Source organism: Sesamum indicum, linkage group LG4 (genome assembly GCF_026168435.1).
Source record: "Sesamum indicum cultivar Baizhima isolate 11 linkage group LG4, ASM2616843v1, whole genome shotgun sequence".
NCBI classification, from domain to species: domain Eukaryota; kingdom Viridiplantae; phylum Streptophyta; class Magnoliopsida; order Lamiales; family Pedaliaceae; genus Sesamum; species Sesamum indicum.
Genome location: NC_142660.1, coordinates 20,098,301 through 20,123,147, shown reverse-complemented (window position 1 = coordinate 20,123,147; position 24,847 = coordinate 20,098,301). Strand labels below are relative to the sequence as shown.

The 24,847-nt window shown below is 32.7% G+C and overlaps 2 protein-coding genes across 2 annotated transcripts; one reads left to right on the top strand and one right to left on the bottom strand.

Moving 5' to 3' along the window:
- Positions 1-7,868: 7,868 nt before the first annotated feature.
- On the top strand, positions 7,869-11,826 carry LOC105161125 (putative serine/threonine-protein kinase PBL7). Its single transcript, XM_011078716.3, has 5 exons — positions 7,869-8,078; positions 9,209-9,402; positions 9,931-10,120; positions 10,354-10,745; positions 11,106-11,826. The coding sequence occupies exons 1-5, from the start codon at positions 7,988-7,990 to the stop codon at positions 11,361-11,363; spliced, it is 1,125 nt and encodes a 374-aa protein (XP_011077018.1). The 5' UTR covers positions 7,869-7,987; the 3' UTR covers positions 11,364-11,826.
- An 80-nt stretch (positions 11,827-11,906) lies between these two features.
- LOC105161124 (uncharacterized) lies at positions 11,907-23,217 on the bottom strand. The gene is made up of 19 exons (XM_011078715.3): positions 22,992-23,217; positions 22,630-22,818; positions 21,451-21,520; positions 20,724-21,305; positions 20,470-20,643; positions 20,246-20,359; positions 19,612-19,670; positions 19,344-19,410; positions 19,151-19,202; positions 18,960-19,052; positions 18,688-18,771; positions 18,134-18,555; positions 17,356-17,417; positions 16,161-16,230; positions 14,601-14,681; positions 14,402-14,503; positions 13,795-13,919; positions 13,506-13,608; positions 11,907-12,257 (listed from the first exon to the last, which is right to left on the bottom strand). Exons 2-19 carry the CDS (start codon positions 22,698-22,700, stop codon positions 12,144-12,146), a joined length of 2,445 nt encoding a protein of 814 aa, XP_011077017.1. The 5' UTR covers positions 22,701-22,818; positions 22,992-23,217; the 3' UTR covers positions 11,907-12,143.
- Between the last annotated feature and the right edge of the window lie 1,630 nt (positions 23,218-24,847).

Below are 24,847 nucleotides of genomic sequence, written 5' to 3'. Positions count from 1 at the left end.
AAACACATAATCATAGGGGCCCGCCGTAATATGAACTAGGCCCGGTATCAGTAGGACAGGACCTCGAACCATCACCTGGTGCACTATCCTAGTCATAATCAGACCATAAACCTGGCCCGGTGGCATCGAAAACTATCCTCCGCGCCCAATCTATCTATGTGGCACCACCCCAGTGCGTACTCGTTCTCTCCTCCTCATGAGCAGTTTGAGTTTGCTCCTTCTGCGAAGGTGGGCGATGACGGCCTCAAAATACTCCTAACCCTCTCCTTGCCATGAGAAATCCAATTATAATTTTTCGACATAAAATATTTTATATACAAGTTAAAATTTACCTCGTCCGGGGATTTGAATACTTCATTTTCGCACTTTCGATAATGACACTTAATTTTCTCAACATCCATATACTTGGCCCATTCTATAAATGCAATAACAACATTCTCAAACTCCGGAGTAAGACCTGCCCTCCTCAGTAGGTTCTTAACATGATGAGTCCTACACGCACACACATACACACACACACACACATAATTATAACATTAAATTTAATTGAGAAAAGTATAAATATGACCATTTGACAAATAAAGGGTTAAAGTTGTTACCTGATCAAAATAACTTCAAATATCAATAAAAATTCGAGAGAGATTGACGAATGAGAGTATAAAAATATTAGTTGGACAGTGAGATCTCAAGAAAATTTGGAGAGATTGAGGAAATAGAGAGAATAGAAGAAAATAGTGAGATTTAATGAAAAGAGGGGAATATATATATAAAAAAATTTGGAACGATCTTTGAAATACATAAATAGCTGTTAATTTACAATCTGTAACGGTAGGACCACATATAGGAACGATTTCGTATCCGTTAAATTTAGCCATTGTACTATCTTTGAAACGAATTTTGTAATATAATATTAATACTACAGTTAAACCCTTCCAAATTGTAACTCATTTAGTCACGGTTGTTGTAATACATCTCGTTTTAAGTAAAACTCATACTAAAAATGATTTTTGTAATATTTGACCAGCCGTGTACTTAAACTGTTACGAATTGTACTTTATTTTGGAATAGATTTACCAGCTATAATTAATTTTTACACCAATTGTCTCATATATAGGAATGGTCAACTCAAGACCATCCCTAATTTTAATAATGTGTTCCAAAAAGAGTTTCAATTATTTACCATTACAAGATTGGACTGATTTTAGGAATAAAAATTGTAACTGTTATTTTGCAACACATTTGGTAATAGTTTGGCCATCCCAAAACAACTAAACATAAAAAATGAGGATCATGACATCATCGACCACTTCCCGTTCCTCATGAGTTCCAATAAAGAACGAGCTTTAGAACGGTCTTCTTTCCGTGCCAAATCCCAATTTTTTTATAATGTATTTGTTTTATGCACTCAAGAACGACGTGCCACAATGGTTAGTATGAAAAAGAAATTTTTTTTTTCATTCATAAACAATGATTTGTTATACCGCGACAACCAAAATTTTTATGTTGATAATATACCTAAGTTAATTTTCTTTTATTTACTTATTTTTTTTAAATGTGGTACTTCGGTTTATATATTTTACTTTTATGTTTAATATATTTTAAAATATAAAAAAATTATTTATTATGTGAACGCGGGGACAGCGTGCCATAACGGCCAGTACAAATGAAAAGAAACCTCTTTTTAACTCACAAATAGCGAACACCGCGACACTAATTTTTCAAATTATCAAAAGTATCCCTTATGTATTTTTCAACCACCCCTACTCAAATTCTTCTTCCCATCTATATTTCAAATGGCGATTTGTGACACCATGGCACTAATTTTTTTTATGTGAAAATAATATTCCTAAGTTAATTTTTATTTATTTATTTATTGAAATGTGATATGTTGTTTTATATATATATTATTTCTATGTATAATATATTTAAAGCGTAAAAAAATTATTTTTTATATACACGCAGGGAAATAGTGCCATAACGGCTAACCTATACTAATATATAAGAGAAGGCATGTTTCTCTCACAAACGGCGGTTATGACACCAATTTTATTGTTATCCCGATAATAACCCTAAGTTTATTTTATTTTATTTTTTTCATTATTTCTTTCTTCCTTCCTTTCTTTCTTTTAAATGCAATGTGTTGGTTTATATATATATATATATATATATATATCTTTTCTTATTATTATTTATCATATGCACGAATGAACGTCGTGTGATGGTGGCTAGTATATATAAAAAAAAACCCTTCATACTCACAACAGACTTAATGACATTGTTGCACTAATTTTTATGAAGTGAAAAACACCATTCAAGATAAAATAACCAACTCATTCAACTTTTCAAAATTCACATTAATTGATAAATTATTTTTTTTCTTTCTTTCTTTTCAGGGATAATTACATTTACACCCCTTGACATATGATTTGTTTATATAAACTACCCATATCTTTTAGATTATTACACATACACCCACCAAATGTCAATATCACTTACACAAACCACCCCTTAAGTTTTTTAAAAATTACAAACTCATCCCTTAAAAGTGTTAGTATTATTACACAAACTACCCCTATTTTTTGGCCGTAAGGAATAGTTTCTATAATTGTGCAAAAGGCAGAGGTAGTTTGTGTAAATAAACCATAGGTTAGGGAGTGTAAATATAATTATCTCTTCTTTTTATTAATGTAAGATTTATATATTTTAATTTTATTTATAATATATTTTAAAATATGAAAGATTATTTATTATATGCACCCAAAAACGATGTGCCACAACTATTATTATATATTAGTTGGAAAATATTTTTGGCTTCACAAAAAATTAATGCGATCATACCGTTAATCACAGCTTATGAATATAGAGGTTTTTTATATATTAGTATTGATAAACGTGTGTGAAAAATCAAAAAGATTTTATTACATTTATTTAATTCCACAAAATAAAATACAAACAACAAATTTATCAAAACTAATAAACTATTTTAATTTTAAACGTACGTGAGTACAAATTAAAGACAAAATTATTAATTAAAAAAATAATATAGTATATTTGAGAGTATTTTAACTTAAAAAAAATAATCCTTAGAACTTGGAAGTGCTCTTTGTTGAAGAGAAAAAATCTCTCCCTCTCTCCTCTGTCTGTGTTTGATTTCTCCTTCCAACTCCCAGCTTCCTCTTCCTTATTCATAGAACATGGGCTGGTACCTTTGCTTTGGAACAGGGCAACAAGTCTGATGGGAGTTCACTCTTTTTGTTAACTTTCTGATTAGTTGGTATTTTGTCTTACATCTTTTTAATTTTTACGATTTCAATCTTTTTTTGTTGGAGTTCACCCTTCTGGCCGGTGGAAGTGGGGGGAACTCCAGTGAATAAAAGTATTAAAATCTCGACCATTAAAAATATACATGAGCAAAATGCTATCTTAAAAAATTTAAGGACGAAAACACCAAATGACCTAAATTACAGAACGAAAATACATTTAATCCTTCATTTTATGTTTTGTCCTATCTTTATGGCTTTGATTGGTGTGAGAATCAGAGCATTATACTGTCTCCAACAACAAAGAAATCACATATAATATTAAATTATTTAATTAATTATAATTATTCCTTGGTAAAATTATTAAATAAAAAAAATTATTTATTCTTTATTTTATTATAACTAAATATTACTAAAATTAAAATTAAAAATAATTTATTTATTTTATATATATAATAAAATAAAATATTTATTTATTAAAAAAATTAAATTATTTATTTTTAAAATATTATCCTTCTTCCCCAACCACACCGCCATGCCCACCCTAACCCCCGTTTTATTAAAATATCTTTTTAATAAATTAATTAATTTATTTTATTACTTCTAATTAGATTTTATATAAAATACATAAATTATTTTTTATTTTTATTTTACTAAAACTTAATTATAAATAAAAATAGAGGATAACTAGTTTTTTTAGTTATAATAACTTTGAAAAATTTATACAAATGTGATAATTTTTAATTTAAATTTATAATCTATTAACTAATTTTATTTATATATTAATTGAATAATTGAATATTTTAATTATTAAAAAGTGTAATTTTATATAAAGATTCAATAAAAAAAGTTATAAAATAATTTAAACTTAAATTAAAAATTGTTATAAATAATAAAAATAATGGGTCACATTACTCATCTTCATAAAATATTATTTTAACACCCCTTCTACCTTTTGATAATTACAGAAACACCTCTAAGGGCATTTTTGTTCTTCAAAAATTATTTCAAAAGTTGACCTAGTCAACATGGGCAGTTTTGAATTTTAAAGGTTGTTAGGGATGATTTTTATAATTTTTTAAAAGGTATGATTGGTTTGTGTTAAAAGACAATAAGTGAGGGGGTGTAAATTTATTATCCCAATATATATTTGGCTAAATAACAACTTGCTCCCCTAAAGTTTAACATTGAAAAATATTATATTTTTCGTCCTGTAATGTAGGGTCTTTTCACTTTTGATCCCATTGATTACGATATTCTCACTTTTGATCCTATAATTTTTAAAAAGTAGCAATTTTGGTCTCATAACACCTTTCTGTTAGTGGGGGTGTCGGACCGCCCCAATCGATCGAGCCAACTCAAAGCGCACTGCAATTAGTGGCTAAGGGTAGGTTGGGTTGGTTTTGGGCTAGTTAAAAAAAAAACAGCATTTTAATAATCGAATTTAATTTTATGTTTACGTAAACCGCATAGATAACGTGCAACCGCGATAATAATAATAATAATAGAGGAAGAAGAACAATATACTAGAATCCTTCATATGTTTATACAAAGTTTTGATACATAAACTAATATTCATGACAATAGTAATGATTAAGGTATTTTTTGTTGGTATTGTATAATATATATGTATAAATATGTAGATAAGATCAATTAGTTCATTAGTTCTTGGTTATTGGCAATCTTCTATATTTTTTATATGGTTGATAAATGTAAGAACTTGAAATAGATGATATCATAGTTTTGTTACAATTTGTTTTCATAATCATTTTATTTTATTTCAAATAATTTTTTTAATATTTGCATATTATTATGATCAGTTTCTTATATAATTAATTCGAAGTAAGAACTTTTTTCACAATCTTATACATAAAAATTGGTAAATTTTTTTTATATTTATTTGTATTCTTTTAAATAAATATATAATCAATAAGTGTTTATTTTTTACACATTGTAATTGATATATCATACTTTTTTATTTTCTATAATTAGCACTACTAAAAAAAATGCATTTATTATGACAAAATAATTGTAATAAAAGCATAAGTTGTTACAAAATACTAATATGATTATAAAGGTGATTGACTCTATACTAAAAACCGTAAAAACTGCCCCAACCGAATTAGACGGGAAAGTGCAATTTTGATGATTGTCGAGTTTGGCTTGGGCAGAGCTTTCTAAACACTATAAAATATTGGGGTGGGCCAAAAAATTACTTAAATTGGCCACGTGGCGTTAAGCGCTTGGGACCAAAAGTGTGATTTTTTAAAAGTTATGGGACCAAATGTGAGAACCCTATAACATATAGGATCAAAAGTATAAAGACTCTAACTATCACGTGCTAAGCACGTGGCATTTTCGGTTAAAATATATAACGAAAATGTGTATGGGTCTAAAAGTGCAACTTTTTTAGAGTTACATGACCAAAAGTGAGAATTCCATAACCAATAAGATCAAAAGTGAAAAAGTCTTAAGTTACGGGTGAAAAGTGTCATTTCCCCTTCAACATTTATAAATATCCCCTCATATTATGAAAATTTATCAATACCCCTGATTTTAATAGCCGTCCAATAACTAACTCAATTCGTTCGTTTCTATTAGATATTCATCTATTTTTTATGGGGTTTAATGCAATTTACCCCCCTATGATATTGGAAATGAGCAAATTACCCCTATAAAAAAAATAGTAATTTACCCCCTTGTATTTTTTAAAATGAAGCAATTTACTCCACTGTCTAGGGAGGTAAAATGCTGCATTTTAAAAAATACGGGGTAAATTGCTGCATTTTAAAAAATACAGCGGTGTAAATTGCTAACTTTTTTCATAGGGGAATAATTTACATTTGCAATATCATAGAGGGCTAAATTGCATGAAACTCATTTTTTATGGTGAATAAACTAGATACCCTTATGGAGTAAGAATTATAGTTTTAGTTTACTTATTTTGAAAAACTTAAAATATTTTTGGTGGACTATTTTTCATATTTTTTCATCTACTTCGTTCCTTTTTTTACATTTTTTTTAATTTTTTTAAAATAAAATATAACAAGAGTAAAATTAATAATTTCAAGCTTCCATCTAAAAATCATATAACTTTATTAAATATTAGAAGTATTGATAATTTTTCAAATAACAAGAAAATATTAATAATTTTACTGAACTTTAGAAGAGCCCGTTATAATTTATGGTGTATATGTTGTCAAACTAAAGATGGTTACTCTAACCTCTTAACAGCAGTTAGAAAAAAAAATAAAGAAAAAGAAGACCTAACCTCTTATTGTAAAAAACCATGACCTCTTAGTTTGTGCTAAATTTATTTTCTTTTAAATTTAAAAACAGAAACAATGATAAAACCACATTATTTCATTTTTCATACATGGACAATGCTTTGTTTATTTATTTAAATAAACAATTTACAATGAAATTATATACTTCTTACTCCCTTTTTTAGGGTTGTAAATTATTTGAAACGAACCGACTACATCATCATTTAAATTTGTTTGAATTTATTATCGAGCTTCAAAAATTGTGTTTGAACTTGATTTGATTATTGATTGAATCAAGTTCAAACGAGTTTTGATTTGATCAAACACAAATCGACTCGAATACTTTGATATATTTTTAAATATATATATATATATACATATATATGAACTATTCGAATCGAGTTTGAAAGATTATCGAATAAAATATTATGTTCAAGTTTAGTAAATCGAGCTTGAACGACTTTTTATCGATCAATTTCAATCAAGTATCGAATATTTTGGCTTATTTTTCAGTTCTACCCCACAATTCTTTTCAAATTGAGACCCTCTTAGTCTTCATCTAACAAGACGAAGACTAAATTTTCGAGGTAAACAATAAGTTTTGTTGTTTAAAAAAAAAGATGAAAACAAAAATCATTTGAATTTATTGTTTTTAATTTTAGATACACCAATCAAAATAAATTGATTAATAAAAATAACAAATGAGTCATGCCTAAGTAATAAATGTTCACTTTTATTATTTATAAAAAAAAGGATAAATTACAATTATCTCTCTTGGAGTTTGACAAAATTACGAATATTTTTTTATTATTTAAAAAATTATGAATATATTTTTCAAATAAAAAATAATTATATAGTCTCTAGACGATGAAATGGATATTTCTATTTTATCCTTGCTGATCTTTTTTTTTTTAAAAAAAAAAAGTAGTTGAAAAAATGTAAAAAGAATGAGGGTATAAAATAAATAATCCATGAGATAATAGTCCGTAAAAGTATTTAAATTTTTTTAAAAAATATATAAAATTATAATTTATAATTCAAAATAACATTTTGGTCAAATCATTATAAAAATTGGATGGAAATATGACTTAATGAAATGGCCTGTTATTGAATGACGTCGAAATTAGGGGGTATTTACAATTTTTAAAACAATAAATTGGTGTTTGTAATTATCTGAAAGTTCAGGGGTGATTGTAATTTACCCAAAAACACTTTTGACTTGTATCAAATGTCAATTAGAGTGGAGTTTATAGGTGGTGAAAGAATAAACTAAAATGGAGGGACCATTAGTGCAAAAATCAACCCGGAGCGAAACGGTATATACCAAAAGAGCAACCTGTCTGAATTTAACGTCTCTCTCTCAGTCTCCTCTGTTTTGCCTTCTCTTGGAGCCCTCTTTTCCTCTCCCTCACTCGGAGAGGGTCACTAACTGTGAAAGTGAAAATAAAGGGGAATACAGAAATGGGCTGGTTCCTTTGCTCTGGAAAATCCAAGAAGAGAGCAAAGAAGGAACAGCGCAAGAAGTTCGATGATCGGATCCCGTCAAGTATAGGTACTCATGAAATGAATATGTGAATGCAAATTTTATGTGGTTTTTGTTCTGCTGACACCCCGCCTCTGTTTTGAAAATTTTGGACTTTTCTATTGTAGTGTTGTCACTGTGTCTGCATTTTCATGTCTTGATTCAGCTGAATTTCATAGAAATATTTTTATGGAAAATAATCTATAAAGTTTCTTAGTTCAGTTGATATTATTTGGAGGGGTTTTATGTAAGTTGTAGTTCTTGGCAAAGGTTGAATCTTTATGGATTATGCATCTTTTAGTTTGCAATTTACTTGTGCAGATGATATTGTTAGCATTTGAGTGTGTGTGCATATGTATATTGTTCTTATCTCTATGACTTTGATCGGAGCTTTATGCTGCCTCTGAGAGCAAGAAATCACATATGAAATTGGAACAGGAGAGATTTTATTTAAATTTTTATGCCTTTCTTGCTTCATTTTTATTACAATCAAAGCACTTTCATTCCTTCGTTTGGACAGTAGCTCTAATGAGCAGAAATTGTATAATGTGCTTTTAGTCATTCTGCTGGTAGTAGTCCTACGGACAAAGCAATTTTCCTTAGAATTTTCATCTTTCAGTGGCAAAGTCTGTCGGTGCTTAGATATTGTTATAAGCTGTTTAATTGTAAATCTTCTCCAACTAGCTTAATGAAGCTGTCTGGAGAACAATAATAAGATTTCCAGGTGTCTTTGTTGTTCTTCCATTATTACCTGTTATAGAAGACATCTTGTTAGGTGATGATTAATTCTCCTCATAAATCCTCATTTTGCTTCCGTAGCCTTTTGAAGTGTTATAGGTCCTTTACACTTGCAAATAATACTAATAAGGTCGTGTCTAAGTCAGTGGATTTTGACTTGGTGTTATTTTAGTAGCTTCAGTTGTAAGAGATTTATGCTCTCGTCTTACATTATATTGCTTGTATATCTCTGAATCTTGGCTTCCCTCCTTACTGCCAAGTTGAATAACTGAGTTGAAGATGAAGTCTATACATATTCTTAAAGGCAGCTTTGATTCACAAAGAAATTACTAGGTATTAAGCCCCTGCTACTAGTTATGTGTCTTGCTTCTGTGGTGAATATATGGTTGCCGATGTTGAGTTGTTTGATTTCCTCATGGCAGAAAAGGTAAACGTAAATCCGTTATTTGATCTAAAGAAAGAAGCTTGTAAAGACGGAGGATCCGGTTATATTGCCACAAACACATTTACATTTCTGGAATTGGCTACGGCTACCAAGAATTTCAGGGCAGATTGTCTTTTGGGTGAAGGTGGATTTGGAAGAGTCTATAAGGGACGGCTAGAGAGCACTAATCAGGTTTGTTATTGTACCATTATTATGAAACCTAAATGGCATTGATCGTTGCTGCTTGAAGGAATCAGACGAGCTTGAACTGTTTGTTTTTGTCGAGAGCAACTAGTTGTCATTCTCACTCCAGACGCCACTTTAGGTGCTCGAATATCTTTGTAAAAGATGGACCCTGGTGTATCTAATTGCAAGAAGGGAAAATAAATAAACTTTCGAAAATCTCTTGATGGTAGTATCACCGACGTTTGGTTAATATAACTTTATTTTATTCATCAAAATAAGCTCATATAGTTGATGCTTTTTTTACTTTGAAATTTAAACTACGAGGAAATGAGAAATTATTTGTTTCTTTCACCTTCTAGACTTGAATTAGTGGTGGCAATAGTGCTATATGTGCTGAGGTGGGAGCTTCTCTCTACAGTAACATCTGTATAGTCTGAGTATGTGTAGTTGCTCTTTTTATCTGTTGAACTCTATATCAATGGTTTCAGTTGGAGCATGTAAAAAACTTAACTTTTGCCATGCTATTTTGTGTAGATTGTGGCTATAAAGCAACTTGATCGCAATGGTCTGCAAGGGAACAGGGAATTTCTTGTCGAAGTGTTGATGTTGAGTCTACTTCATCACCCGAACTTAGTAAACTTGATTGGATACTGTGCTGATGGAGATCAGAGGCTTTTGGTGTACGAATACATGCCGTTAGGATCATTGGAAGACCATTTACATGGTACGGTTATTATAGCAACCTTAAATTTGATATACTTAAATTGCACTATTGCTAATTTCTGTTATAGAAGAAAGCAATGTAACATCTGTCACTAACTCGCTTGCACATGTTTTATTTTGACACTGATTATCAATGATGTCCAATTATTTAGTTGTTTTAAAGAGCTGATAAGCTTACCCAAATACTCTTGTAATTGCTTAAACTCCTGCTTGATCTATTCTTGCACTCTCCAGACCTTCCACCTGATAAAAAGCGACTTGACTGGAACTCAAGAATGAAAATAGCTGCTGGCGCAGCAAAGGGGTTGGAGTATTTGCACGAGAAAGCGAATCCACCCGTTATATATCGAGATTTGAAGTGTTCCAACATTTTATTAGAAGAAGGCTATCATCCTAAGCTTTCTGATTTTGGATTGGCCAAACTGGGACCCGTTGGCGATAAGACACATGTGTCTACTAGAGTAATGGGCACCTATGGATATTGTGCGCCGGAATATGCTATGACAGGACAGCTTACGTTGAAATCCGATGTTTACAGTTTCGGAGTTGTCCTTCTGGAAATTATCACCGGCAGAAAAGCTATTGACGACTCAAGAGCAGCTGGCGAACATAATCTTGTTGGATGGGTAAGAGATTCCTCTACTTTTTGTGTTACATGTTACATCTTTGTTTGCTGTATCTTTCATACTATGTTTCAAATATCAGTGATGCGAAGTGTTTGTGCAAATATTCAAACAGTAGCGGTGGTTTCTCTAATTTGAAATTAGTTGAGGTGGTGTAAATGCGATTGTCCCTAAAATCAAGCATGACACATATACCATGCGAAGAGAATGGAGCATCTCGAATGAAAAATGGCATTATTTATTGAATATTTGCATTCTATGATGAATTCTGATATAAATTTCTAAAAACTAAATTAGAGCAAGAATTGGAGAAGAAAACATTTAACAGACAAATTGATTATCTGATTGTCTCCTACCTTGTAGGCTCGTCCGTTGTTTAAAGACCGCCGGAAGTTCTCGCAGATGGCTGATCCCATGCTGCAAGGTCAGTACCCAGCTAGGGGCTTATACCAAGCTCTTGCTGTTGCTGCAATGTGCGTTCAGGAGCAACCCAACATGCGGCCTCTCATGGCAGACGTGGTAACGGCCCTAACTTATCTTGCTTCCCAGAAATACGACCCTGATATGCAAAGACCAAGTTCCGGCACCTCGACTCCAAGAACACGAAGGGAACAGCGGTAGCTGCGCTGACAGAAATGTTGTCAGACAAATACATAAGGATTTCTGGAAGGCGAAGCCGTGATAAGATTGTACAAAATCCTCCTTAAGTGCCACATTGAGGAAAGGATGGTTGAATTTAGTGAGCTTTTCGGTCATGAGATTTGTCATCGGCATTTGCTGCCTGCAGAATGGGGTCGAGAGGTCCAGCTAGAGCTGTCTGTGTCGTCGTACTTTAGTTGCCAGAAAGAAGAAAAGATTGAATCCCATCCACAAGATGTTAAATTTTTGAAGATTTTCATTTTCTGTCTATATTATTTCCTATTCTTTGCTTTTATTTCTTTCCTGTGTTTTTACATTATTCTTCCCACTTTGTTGGGTTTTCTTGATGTGTTCCTTAAGGTTTCATTGGATATGAGGGCTCTCTTGTATTTATAATTATATATGGTAATATAAATGGCTATAAAGATCAAACTGCTTCTGAGTACCTGCAAGTCTTGCACATGCATTTTACTTATCATTTTGAAAAGAAACATTTTCTAAATATTTTTTCCGAGACGGTAATAATTTCTGTTCAACAGCAGTTGCTTATACCTTATAAAGAATATGTAGTACAAGAACTGTGACAAAGACTTTACAATTTGGGTATACCTAAAACCCATGTTCCTTATAATAAATTCTTTGATCTTTGTAAATGAATGAACAAACAAACAATAACCATTACCAGTTCTATTTGATGAACTATAATACCAAACAAAACTCTCTATAACTCCAGAAATAATGCAGGCAGCCCTGTTGCTTCTCTTATGCCGTCTCGGCTACCTGATGGCCGTTGGTTTCCTCCTGCTTGGGGATTAAATTCTGTCCCTCGTTCGATGATTTCCCATCATTTGGCTCCTCGGTGCTGGTGGGCTTCCCCTGTTAGTCAATTTTTTTATGAATTATCAGGAGAGCAACATATGCAGTGGAACATGCCTCACATGCGTCATATACCAGAAACATAAAAGAAATAATAAAAGACAGCAATGTAAATGCTGCTTATCATCCCTATACTGGAGCAGTAGCAACTACTTGGAACACTCATCGAAACATAATTGTTTACTATGGAATGTGAAAATGCTGCAATGCATTATAGAACAATAGCAGAAAGCACATCGGCAATCACCAAAGACATAGAATTAGCTTATGCCACGCAGAGAAACTTCATGTGGTAAATAATTGTGCTCAGTGTCAGACATTTACAAGCATACAAAGGTTTATGTGTATAACACAAGTTTTCTAGATTAGCATTCAGCAAGTAGTTTTTCCACTTTGCTATTAGATTTGGATCTACAAACAAAAAATGGGGAGTACTTCTGAAAATTGAAAAATGAAATCTTCTCGACTTTTTTGGCACGTACGCTACTAAGTTTCACGGGTTGGCTTTTGGATAGAAAATAGTTCCCCAGAGATTATTCTTCACTGAACGTCTTGTTCAGTTGTACACCATTTTCTGGGTCAATATAGCATGTTTGAAAGATAAATCATGAACAAAAATCAATATTGCGCTAATATTATTCAATGGGATGTTAAATTACATCCATATAACCTTATTCGAACAAGACTCCCGGAAACCCGAAATTGTATGTGTAGAGTGTGACATTTGCAGAACATCGTGGCTTGAATAATAGTTATTTTTTAATTTGATTTAGCTTTGATGTTTATGAGATTTAGTTTTTCATGCACTTCTGCTTGTTAATCTATTCTATATATTAAGGGAGAGCACCTTTTGGTGTCTCTTTTTTTCGTCTTTTTTTTAATATTTAATTTAATATTTTTATTTGTCCATCTAACTTATCACTTTTGATAGTTATTTCTTTTTTCTTTTTTAGTTTTCATGCATTTTTTTGTCACTGTTTTTTTGTAAATTTAACATTAACTTATTATTTTGTATATACTTTATTAAATAACAAATATTTTATAAATGTTTTGTTTTAAATAGTTTACAGAATTTGCGCACACATAGGGTATGCCACAAATTACTAGTCTTAATAATGGAAGTTCTTTTAGTTGGGTTTTCAAGAGAAATAAAATTTAAGCAAATTCAATCTTCACTAATATAATACGAATCGTCAACAAGCACCTGATAAGCACAGAAACAATATTCAACTCGTTAGTTGTTCTAACCTTGTTTCTGTCGCGCCATCCTAATCCAAATGGTCTAGAAAGCAAACTGATCTTTCTTGTTGGCATGTCTTGTGAAGCATCTTGATTACTTTGCTGCACAGATCTGCAAAGAACATGGATATAGCAATAATGGGAAGTAAGAGGGTGGAACATTTATCAAAAGCTGGAGGTAAATATTTGCATAAAGAACAAGTAATTCCAATGGAGGAAAACCATAATAATATGGATGCAAAACATGTAAAATGCGATCTAATGAGTTCAAATAATACACTTAAAAGAAGTGGATTACCGAGGAGAAGGCATCGGTTTGTTTTGTCCTGATTGGTACTGCAAGGTAGCCTCCAGCATGGATTCTGCCATAACAGCCCTCTTTTCCATCTCAGCCAGGGCAGCAACTGCTTCTTCGTACTTCTCCTGCATGCATAGTAGCAACAGTGCAGCAATAACTCAATGAGATCAAGAATAGGAAAAAATTTGAAAGGAAAGGCAATGGACAAATTAGAGCATCAATATCTGAGAATACATTCCGAATTCTTTTTTTCAGCTTTTCTTTCAAGGGGGGGGGGGTGTAACTGTAACATTAAAGGGCTACAATATAACCATCATGAGGGATCAAGGTGTTTCAAAAAGCTGATAAAATGGAAAGGAAGGTGTCATGAATGAGCAATAAGTGACCAGCTTGAAAAACAAACATTAGGTTGTTGAGCAACCATGGTATTTGCATCTAGAGATACTGTGATGCAGTTTAAAGGTCCAGATCAAGATGCTAAACTGCTATACGCAAAAGTAAGAGATGCGTAAAGTGGTGTCTATTCGAGATTGCTTGCATAGACGCTAATGTAGAAAACAAGACTGATATAGCTACTAGCCTACTACAAATAAAAAGAAAAAGAAACCTGAAGCACTTGAGCAGCATATCTCTGGGCAGCAGCATCTTGCTCGGCAAATATGCGAGCATCCTCCGTGACCTTTTGTTCTTGTTCTACCCTCATTAGAATCTGTAAAAGACACCAAAGATGCGATTCCCATGTCAAAGAAAACGAGAAGGACAGCTAATGATGAAATCGTCATCGAATCTTACACCAGAAGTCTTACCTGAAGCATGGCATTCTCTTGTTCCTGCTTATCAGCAAGGGCTTGCCTAATCTCAGTGATCTCTCGCTCTAACTGCTCAACCTGTAAGTCAGAAAACAGATGCTCAGCCATCAGGTTAGATAATGTAAAGGAATATTCAAATAAAAGCAATACCCAGGCTGCAGCAGGTACAAAATTTTTAGAAGAAAAAATGGATCCAGATGACGTAACTCCACTAGATCCTAGACAGTTGTATAATGAAGTGCATTCAATTTTACAACACACAATCAAAGACATCACAGTCCAAGCATTGGCTAGAGAAAGTATACAACCATCAAATGTTACACCCTCCATCATGTTTAAAGTTAATAGAATTGTACAGTTAAGGCTTCAGCTAAAGCATACCAGAAATATAAGATCACAAGGTTGGAGTGAGTGGATGAGTGAGAGACACAGAGTGCGAGAATCTATCCTTCAAAATAAAATAAGTAAATTAAAGGTTAATTACACTGTCTTATGTTGCTATGGGACCCCATAATGCAAACCTCCCCTTTTAGTTTCAAACTTATAAAAGCCCGCCTCTGACTGTCAGAATCTGATCAAAACCAAAAAGATTTATGGAACAAGAAATTCACCTTTACTAAGGTTTAGTAGTTACAGAGAATAACTATAATGTTTGTATAATGTGAAAGGAGGTATATGCTATACAAATCTTCAATGTGTTTTTACTTTTTATCCTTTTGCAATAAGAATATATTGAGTTCATAATAAATTGATTTCTTATGAAACTAACAGAAAATGTGATGGGCACAAAAAGTGTGCAAACCTAAGACAAACTGATCAAGACTATTGCTAAGACATGAGAAAGACAAAACATTCTTCAGATTCAATTATATACCAATTGTAGATTGGAATATTTCAAGAAAAGACTTTGAACATGAGAAAAGAATATTTATCTATACAGTATACACTGACTTTAACTTCTACATATTATTAAGTCTAGTGAACCTTTAGATGTTGCATCTTGTGGTTCATGGTTTCTAATTTGACAAAACATTATTTAAATAATTAAATGCCATGACATAAGTTACTATCCCCATTTTGTGTAGCTGGGAATTTTTATTGATGCCAATTACTTTGCTTGTAAATTATGAGGATAGTTGGAATTTAGCTACAGATTGGTGGTTATGAATTTTTGTAAGATTGGGGTTGGTAAAACCAGGATAATCATTATAGGAAAGTGGAAGTTATTTCATTATCTTACAGGGGTAATTGTAATAATTTTTGGTAGCCTCATTAAAAATATGTAGCATCATTAAAATATGAGAGGGCATTTTGGAAAATTTATAAGAGTTATGGAGATGTCATCAAGTTTCACCAGATTGACTACTGGAAAGGAGTTGATTTTGACTTGGAGATCATAAGGGACGGCAAATAACAGTGTAATTTTAAATTTGTAAGGGGGAAAATCATGAATAGCTAGCATGCAGTAGTGTCGACATTCATATGTAGCCAAACAATAAGCAAAAGAATAGAGATATAAAAATCCAAAAGGTGAGCACATCAAGCTTCTTAGAATACCCTTGCACTCAATTGTCGCCGATTATCCTGCTTAACCATCTCCATCAGTGCTGTTTCAAGCTCTTCTGCTCTGTAAAAAAGAAATCAGCTTTTATGCATCAGTTGGTGTATGACATACAGGATCCAGAAAAATACAAACCAAAAGAAAGTACATTTGAACACAAGAAGCACAATTCATTTGGAATAACATGTAGATTGTATATGAACTTTGAAAGCAAAAACCTATACTAATTATGATTATCAGAAGATAGAACTGAAATAATACAAGTAATATTGGTTGCAGAATGATCCTTATTTTCTAATTCTCAGAAGACACTGAGTTGTTAGACCCCTTCTATGTTTAACTTTTGAAATTTTTAATTATTTCTCACATTACATCTATGAATATTGTAAAGGATAATACAAAAGCATGTGTGTGGAACTGAGGGAAAACAGAATCTTGGAGTTGAAATCAAGCGGGGCGAATTTAACATAGAAGAAATTCTTGGTCAAGCTTAGAAAACACCTGATGTTTTTGGAGTTATTTCAGCCCTTCTGAAATATTGGGTGGTCTAAAACCAACCCAAAGTTTCTACTATTGAAAATGACCAAAATCAAAGCAAAACCCCTCTACCCCCTCTTTTGATATTTTATATACATTAAAGATTATAAAATGCCACTACCAAGGCACGATTTGCCAGTAACATTTGTCTCCTCATACAACAATATTGTGCGTATTTTTTGTCCAATTTTTATACTGTTCAACCATCTCCAAAAAACAATAACAAACACCAATCACATTCTACAAACACTCAAAAACCTCAAATTTATTCTTTCAGAACCATCCAGGGGTAAATTAAAAACAAATCCACACATTCTGAAGTTCTTCACAAAACCAGTTTCCGACTTCAGCTTTGGTGCCAGTTGCATAAAGCAACATACATCAATATTCAATATGCTTTACTCTGAGGAGATATCACACAAGGGAAGACTACGAAGTTACAGAAATATGTTTTAGAGAAATTGGGAGTTTATCATCTTGCTCACACAACAGCTAAGGTAGTAGTTTAGGAAAATGGACAACCCAAACAGCAATGTGTGATTTAAGTGATTTAGAAGTAACAGTTATTTATCCCAAGAGGAGCTGGGTTATAAATAAAGAATTGATAGCTTTCAAGAGAGCATTTAAAAAACAATAATCTATCAATGTCTTCACCTCAGCTCAGCAGATCTTTTGTCCTCAAGCACCTTGCACAACTCAACTTTAAGCCACACCACCTGTGTGCAATCAAATTAAAAGCATTGGATAAAACTATTACCTTACTTTTCAGATAAATAAAAGATCATACTTTTCAGATAAATACAAGATCATTCAAAGCTAACAAAGCAAGCTAGGCATGCCCTCTGAATGCAAAAAGACTAAAAATTTCTACACTCAAATACCTTCTACACTTATTATTAATGTGTACTCACAGACAAAAAACTGAGAACAAATTAATCAAAAAAGAAAATATTAAAGACAACTAAATGCAGAAAGAGGCATACCACGAAAGACCATCAAAATACTCCACATCTAATATACCAGTCATATTGCATTAAATGTATGTGCTCAAGTATTGCTATTTATTTGGACATTTTTATTATGAAATGAAAATAATAAAATATAGTCAATAGCTTTGGAAAAGCACTATTTATAGAAAGAATAAATATCATTTTGTATGATGCCTCAGTACCTACTACCTATCCAAGACTAAATTCTACGTCTGTCTTCAGTGACAAAAATATATAAAAATCAGACAGCTAGTTAGGCTGGTCATGGTAATAAAGGATGATCAATTGATAGTGATCATGTGCTAAGGAATCAGGTCATCAAATCCAGCATACTCTTCTGATACAAGGGTCAGGTAAGAGAAACTTATTGAGAAATTGGATCGTGGAAGGGGATAAGAACCAAATCTAGTTTGTATGACATGTTGGAAGAATCAAATAGCTACCTGCTCTTCAAGATCTTTAGCAGAATCTATCTCGCCATTACCATTCAAGCTCATATATAAATCACCCACATCAGCAGATGAAGAATCCAAATGTGACGCATCACCATTCATCTGTGTCTCCACTTGTTCTGCTTTATCATTTCCTATCATCATTGAACCTGGATCCTTTTTGAAACTATACAACTTAGAAGCTAGACCATGGGGATCCTTCCAAACTCTAACTCCTTTTGATCTTTCTTCCAATGCCGCTTTGACAGCTGGTCGATGTTTATTTCTTAGTTCTTGTAATCGTGTTTCCTGAACATTTTGGTAACCCATGCAAGCTGTCAAGACAAGTTGGCTGCTATCAAAAGTGGAGCCAGCTAGTGATTGAAGCAGGGTGACTGCATCTCCGGCATCCTTGGTTGTCACCAATGCAGGTCCTGCACGAAACTAAACAAAGATGAGTTTCTTCCTGTAAAGGAGCCATTCCAGTATGCACAAAGCCCGCAAGAGAGGTCTACATATTTTGATTAAATGCCAATAAACAAATTAAGAATATCACAATGCATTACCATATAATTCCATTAAAGCAAGTGCAGTCCGGAAAAGCATTACACGATTTCCTTCAAAGAGAAGCACGTCCCAGACTCTAAGAACTGAAGGGAGATTAAGCTTATCAGTCTTACGAGTTATTAGTTAAAAGGAATAGCTTATAAGGAGAATCGGAATGCTAAGAGTTTTGAGATGGCCAACCAAAAAATTATTACAGTCTTAACAGCCAATGGTATCTATTTAAAATGATATTTCAGTTAAGTATTTGCAAGATTGAGGCAAAGAAACTGACCACTTTCCCATGGTAGCATATTCATAAATATTGTGAGGAACCATGGCCCAGTCGCCCAGGCCACCTGCACTCCCAGGTAATCCAGATGGTTTACTGAGACATACACAAAGTTATTAGGAGCAGAGAAATGATTGGCCAGGAATCTCATCAGGAAAGAAATGGTAACAGAAAAGCAATCAAAAGGAACAGACCCAATTTGGGAAATTTTTCACGCACCAACTCCTCAAGAACAAGTTGGTCAACCTGCCAAGATAGTAACCACAAGAAACCATAATGATATTATGCCATTTAATCATGCTTTTGATTTGGAAAGACATAGTAAATTGGCGAACTTAGTTCTTATCGATACAAAGGAACAGCTGGCAAGCAAAATCCAAGTAGTACCTGAGATTCTATCATTTCTTCTGAATAATAGCCATCAAAATAGTCATCTAGAATACCCATTAAAGTCCTGAAAGTCAAGCAACTTCTTAGATTCTGTCTAGTCTAACCCAAAGATATCTTGAGCAAGTGAATAACTGCATGCATTCTACAGGAAGTGGAAACCCCACCAAGTGGGATCAGCATTTTACATGCCAAAAAATTTTAAATAGTCAACAACTATGGATCTAGAATACCATTGCAAAAATATTGAACCAAGATTCCAACCCACCAAAAAGCATTTTCCTCTGGCATCAGCAGCAATAACAAGCCAGCAAAGAAGTTCATGGCCTGCATGGATCAGAAATAGAATAAGCAGGGCAATAGGATGACAGATTTGTGAGGATAACAGCATGGTTTTGGAAATCCAAGCACTTATCAAAGGCTTATCTCTAAAAGGGATAAAACAAATGCAGACAACTTGGAATTGTCCAAGCAGTCTCAGTCATCAACATAGATTGTACGTGCATGTTTTCAATATTTTAAGAAGAAAAAGAAGACAAATTCACCACCAAACCACCCGTACTGAAAAGTCCTAAATGAATAGATAATGGTCTCTGACCTCTTGTGTTGACCTAGGACCTAGTCCACCAACAATGCTGCAGCAAGGGAACAATGGAGGACAAATTTGGGGAGAAATAAGAAGAAGAAAGAAATAGAAAATGCAAACATTGGAGTGAAGATACATATAAAAGCAGCAGGATTGTGATAGATGGTTATTATAGGAATTAAACTACAAAGCACTATGAGGGCAATCAAGAGGAGGATTTCGAAGTGGCTAACAGTAAAATGTGATGGCAACCAATATTACAACAATTTCCACTCATAACTGTCGGGCGATGAAAATCTCAATAAAATGGAAATACCTGGCAATAGCCAACAGAAGGATTATGCCGGGCATAAGCTGTAAGTAAACGCCTCAAAGCATTTCTACCATCCTCATCGAGAGCTGGATGACCAGGAAAAGTTCGAGGTAAATCCTGCATTATGGAAGTGATGAAGTTGCATTTCTGATGGTAGTGATATGGACCTATAGAGTGGTAATTTCTAAGTAGTAAAATGACTTCATAGGTAAAGAAGAATGAATAACCTTCTCAATCTGGCCTTTCCATTTTTCAGAGATTCCCACAGAATCTACATTTAATTCGTGATTCTTGTCCTCCAGTTCAGTGCTTTTACTTTCTATGTTGGCATCTGGAGCAAGCAAATTCTGATAGTATTTTTCCACTCGCCGTGCTCTAACACCAACAAAGGCTTGCCAGAGCTGTAATTTCAAGTGGCAGAGTAAATAGAACTTGTACAAGAGAAAGCAGGGAGGAGATCACCCAATTATGTATAACCTACCTCCCCCCTTAGGGCCATCGGGACACCGCCTTGAACAAGACATTCAAGTTCTTCCTTCCAAGGAGGTAGAGATTCATGACCAGCGGCCTCTGTGTCCAAAGAAGGAATACCATCAGTTCCAACGATATCTTGAATGGGGTCTGATTCTGATCTCTCCAGATCATAGAACTCTTCCTCAGAGTCGTCTTCAGATGCTCCTTTTCCAGGTCTAGCCTCTTCAATGGAAGAAAGTTGCTTCTTCAGCTCATTTTTAATCAAATTGTCCTTTTTCTTCACACGGGAACTCATCATATCCTCTATGGCATGAAGAGATGGTCTGATATCCGTCCATATTTGTGCACAATGAACCTTAGTTTCTGCTGCAGATGGTACCTCTTTATTCTCTTCGCTCAAACTGTCTCCATTTGTATCATCAGCTTCAGTATCATTCTTGGAACTATCATCAGCTGTTACATTGGTCGACTCAACATTCGACTTTATGGCATTAATTTTTTCAGATAACCCAGTAGCAGCCAATTGAGCAGACTCACATTGTCTTTCCAGAAAGTCCTTCCACCTGTCTGACCTCTCCTCCTCTTCTTCCTAAAAGCACATCACAACAGTAAATGTACATTATTAATTAGTGCAAAGGAAAAGCAGTTTTCAGTTTGATAATCTTTTGGTTTGTAAGAAAATTAAAAAAAATAATGAGTTGAAGAAGAATACATGGAGAGGAGGACTGGTATACCTTGTAGATATTTGCATATTCTCGGTATCTTTGTAAGTGTTGAGGTCTCACTGCAAACCCATACGCGTCCCTGCTCATGCAAGTTTCAAAATCAATTATATAACTCAAGTAACTATTGTTTGAGTTCCAGTGAAAAGTCTCCAGACTTTCCTTCATGCTTCCTTATTTTAAAGACAATAGAGGAATATTAAAATTGTTGGGGAAAAGCCCGCATACGTACAGAAAAACATCTATCAGATATAGCTGCATTCATTTTCCTTCAACCCAATTTCCTTCAAGACAAAATAGGAACTCAAAAAGAATCTCATCAAAGAAAGTGTCTCTTATTTTCAGTCTTTATCATATCGAAGTGGCAGTTATAATATCACACACATGTTACTTAAATTTCTTTGTGCACCCCTATTTTAAAATTTGTTGTACTTTTTGTTATTGTACACACCTCGGATCAGTCTCTAAAGGCCTTCATCAGGACATCTAATTTGACATTTCATCTCAAACTTTTTCTAGATCAGGAAAACAAAATCGCCTTTATCGTTTTAATTTACAACCAGTTGACCAAGTTTGCCTCTTGGAAGCATTTAAGTGGGCGTTATGAACATGTTCAAATTATGTCCTTAAAATAGGTAAAACTAAAAGCACCAGGATTGGCTAATTACTTCACACAGTGCATACTAATTTATATCTCAAACCCCTATCATCGGCCATAACTCATAAATTCATTTGACTCTCTCTCTCTCTCTCAAGAAAGAGCAATTTTATCTCAAATGGAACATGATTTCTTTACAACAGTCAGTAGAATCAGTTCGGATCTTTGATTGCAAATTGGTGTCACGTCTCTTGCACCTCATTCACAAACGTAACATATATGAGTTCCACATCATGTTTATACACATGGCTCACACGTATCACTATAAATACAATACAGGATACAACATCAATTTACAATAAAAAGTCCGGACTGCAGTAGAACCAAAGTAAGAACCCGAAATCATCACAAAATCTATGAACACAAAACTCTTCCTTTAAAATGGCGACAAGGTTAGCTATTGAGTGACAGATCAAAAAGAAAGCAATGCAAGAACCCAAGTAAAAATTCACTCCAATCCAGTCCAAGAAAACGAAAATGACGGACACGTGGAGAAATGCCAAGCAACGTAAGCACCAAGTCAATCGCCATACCTCTTGTGATCAAAAGAAACTACAGGACCCGGGTTTAGGACAACTTCCGCCGCCGCCCCTTTCGCCTTCATCGTCGGAACTGATATCTAAAAAACCCAACTCCAAGATCTCCCTTTTCCCACCTCTACTTATCCGGGTCCTCGATTTTCCACGAGCCCGATTGATCTATTCACTCTCCCCCTGAAATCTCTGCAACAGAACAAACCGTAGAGTCAATAAATGCCGAAATGGGTCACCTTATTCTCTCGTTTCTTGGCTATGTCGGTCTCACTCAGTAAGCAGCAGCTTTGACACTGGTGGGGGGGTAGGATGGGGTACGGGGTGTGGGGGGTAGTATTATCACATGGAAAGTGCGAGTTTACCGTCACAGAAATCTTCCATGTGAGGGACTGATTTCTTAGCACGGAATTCGAGTGGGAATTCTACAAAGTTGAGTGAAATTGCAGGCAAAAAGTTAATCAGAGATCTGAGTGAGTATCGAAAATCTGCGAGCATTCACATTCCAAGCTGCCAAAGGAGTTCTTGCGCTCTCAATTTTGGCTAGTTTTTATGCTACACTCCAAAAGGTTGAAAAGTTTCAATTTTTTTGAGATTTTTCTTTCTAATCATGTAAAGACAAAGATGTATGTGTATATATATACACCAATCATATCATAATTTAGGAAATAAGTTTAAGGTTACGTTGTATTATACTGATGTATTATCATTTATTTAATAAAATTTATATTTATCAAATAAGTTTAAGGTTGAGATTTAAAAAAAAAAATTAAAGTTGAGCTTTTATGAATAAATTCCATATTATAACTTGATGTTTCATCAGATGTTTGAGTATTTATATCACTTTATATAAATTATTTTAATTTATTTATCGTTATTAATATATTGATTAAATTGAAAAATTATTAATTTAACAAGATGCGTCATTATTTACCATTATTAGTAAAATAAATAGGAGTATTTATATATATAATTGATAAATTTTACAAAGTGAATATGATTTTTAGTATCATATTTTTCATATTTTACCATATCAAGAAAAACAATTAACAATTTTACATATATAAAATTATTAATTTTCTTTATTATAATTTGCATATTCTCAATTACAGTACAAAATTTATTTAGATTTTTTGGAGAATTCTCTTTTGATTTATATTAGATTTTAGATTGTGATATAAATTAGAGATTTAATTCAACTTACCTCTTTTTTCTTTGGAATGTTGCCTTAATTAATTGGTAACGGTATATTATTTGAATTTTTTTGAAAATTATAATTATGACAACTTAAATAAAACTTTGTTAATATTTATAAGGGTTAATTACCGCTAGAGTTACTTTAAAATGCGAAATTATAATTTTTTTCAAAAAAATTTTAAAATTACAGTTACATCCCTTTTGAAAATTCTCCATTTACACTTAGTTTTCATTTATTAGAGTTTAGATAAAAAATGCTGACATTAATAAAAAAATAACTATATAAAATTTTAATTTTGCTCGTTCACTCAACGTTCGCAAGTATATTTCTCTGCTTATAATGGGATATATGCGATTATATATATAGGTTAACAACATTATATTTTTTTCCCCTTGTAATTATAAAATTAATATTAAATGAGAGCAAAACTAAAAAATTATTTAACTTTTTGTCTAATATTAATATTTTTGTTTAAATTTTAATAAAAAAGTGTAAATAATAAATTTTGGTAGGGAGTTTAGGGTAATTTCACATTTTTAAATAAATAAAGTGGTGGACAATCATAATTTGATCCTTTTACAATTCATGTAGACCCTACAAAAGGGATTAAAAAGTTTAAAATTACTTTACCCAAGTAATGATTGAATTTTCCCCCTTTTAATTTTAAAAACACTGTTTTTTTTTTTTTCTTTTCTTGAAAAGTTAGAGGTTTAAAATAAAATGTTTTAAGGTAAAAACAAATAATAATAATAATTATTTTACTAGTGAATAAGTTATCATTACATAATAATTTTTAATTATTAATATCCACATATTTATAGAGTTCGAACTCCCAATCTTGTTGTTATTCGGCATGAACTTAACTAACTGAATTAGATAAAATTTGTACACATATAATTACTTTCACCCGTCTAATCTTTGAAAATAAAGTTAAGAGGGTGTTTGGCTAAATTTATTTTAAAATATTTTATATGTTCGTAGATTTTTGCAAAATATATTTTATTATTTGTCAAGAACATTATT

Excerpts from the sequence above, each read along its gene's own strand:
- LOC105161125 (XM_011078716.3), top strand. The coding sequence starts at position 7,988 with ATGGGCTGGTTCCTTTGCTCTGGAAAATCCAAGAAGAGAGCAAAGAAG. Across the intron at positions 9,403-9,930 it reads GGCTAGAGAGCACTAATCAG|ATTGTGGCTATAAAGCAACT; the intron begins GTTTGTTATTGT and ends TATTTTGTGTAG. Across the intron at positions 10,121-10,353 it reads ATTGGAAGACCATTTACATG|ACCTTCCACCTGATAAAAAG; the intron begins GTACGGTTATTA and ends TGCACTCTCCAG.
- LOC105161124 (XM_011078715.3), bottom strand. The coding sequence starts at position 22,700 with ATGAAGGCGAAAGGGGCGGCGGCGGAAGTTGTCCTAAACCCGGGTCCT. Across the intron at positions 16,231-17,355 it reads AAAAGATCTGCTGAGCTGAG|AGCAGAAGAGCTTGAAACAG; the intron begins GTGAAGACATTG and ends TCTTTTTTACAG. Across the intron at positions 14,682-16,160 it reads GGCGACAATTGAGTGCAAGG|GTTGAGCAGTTAGAGCGAGA; the intron begins GTATTCTAAGAA and ends TCTGACTTACAG.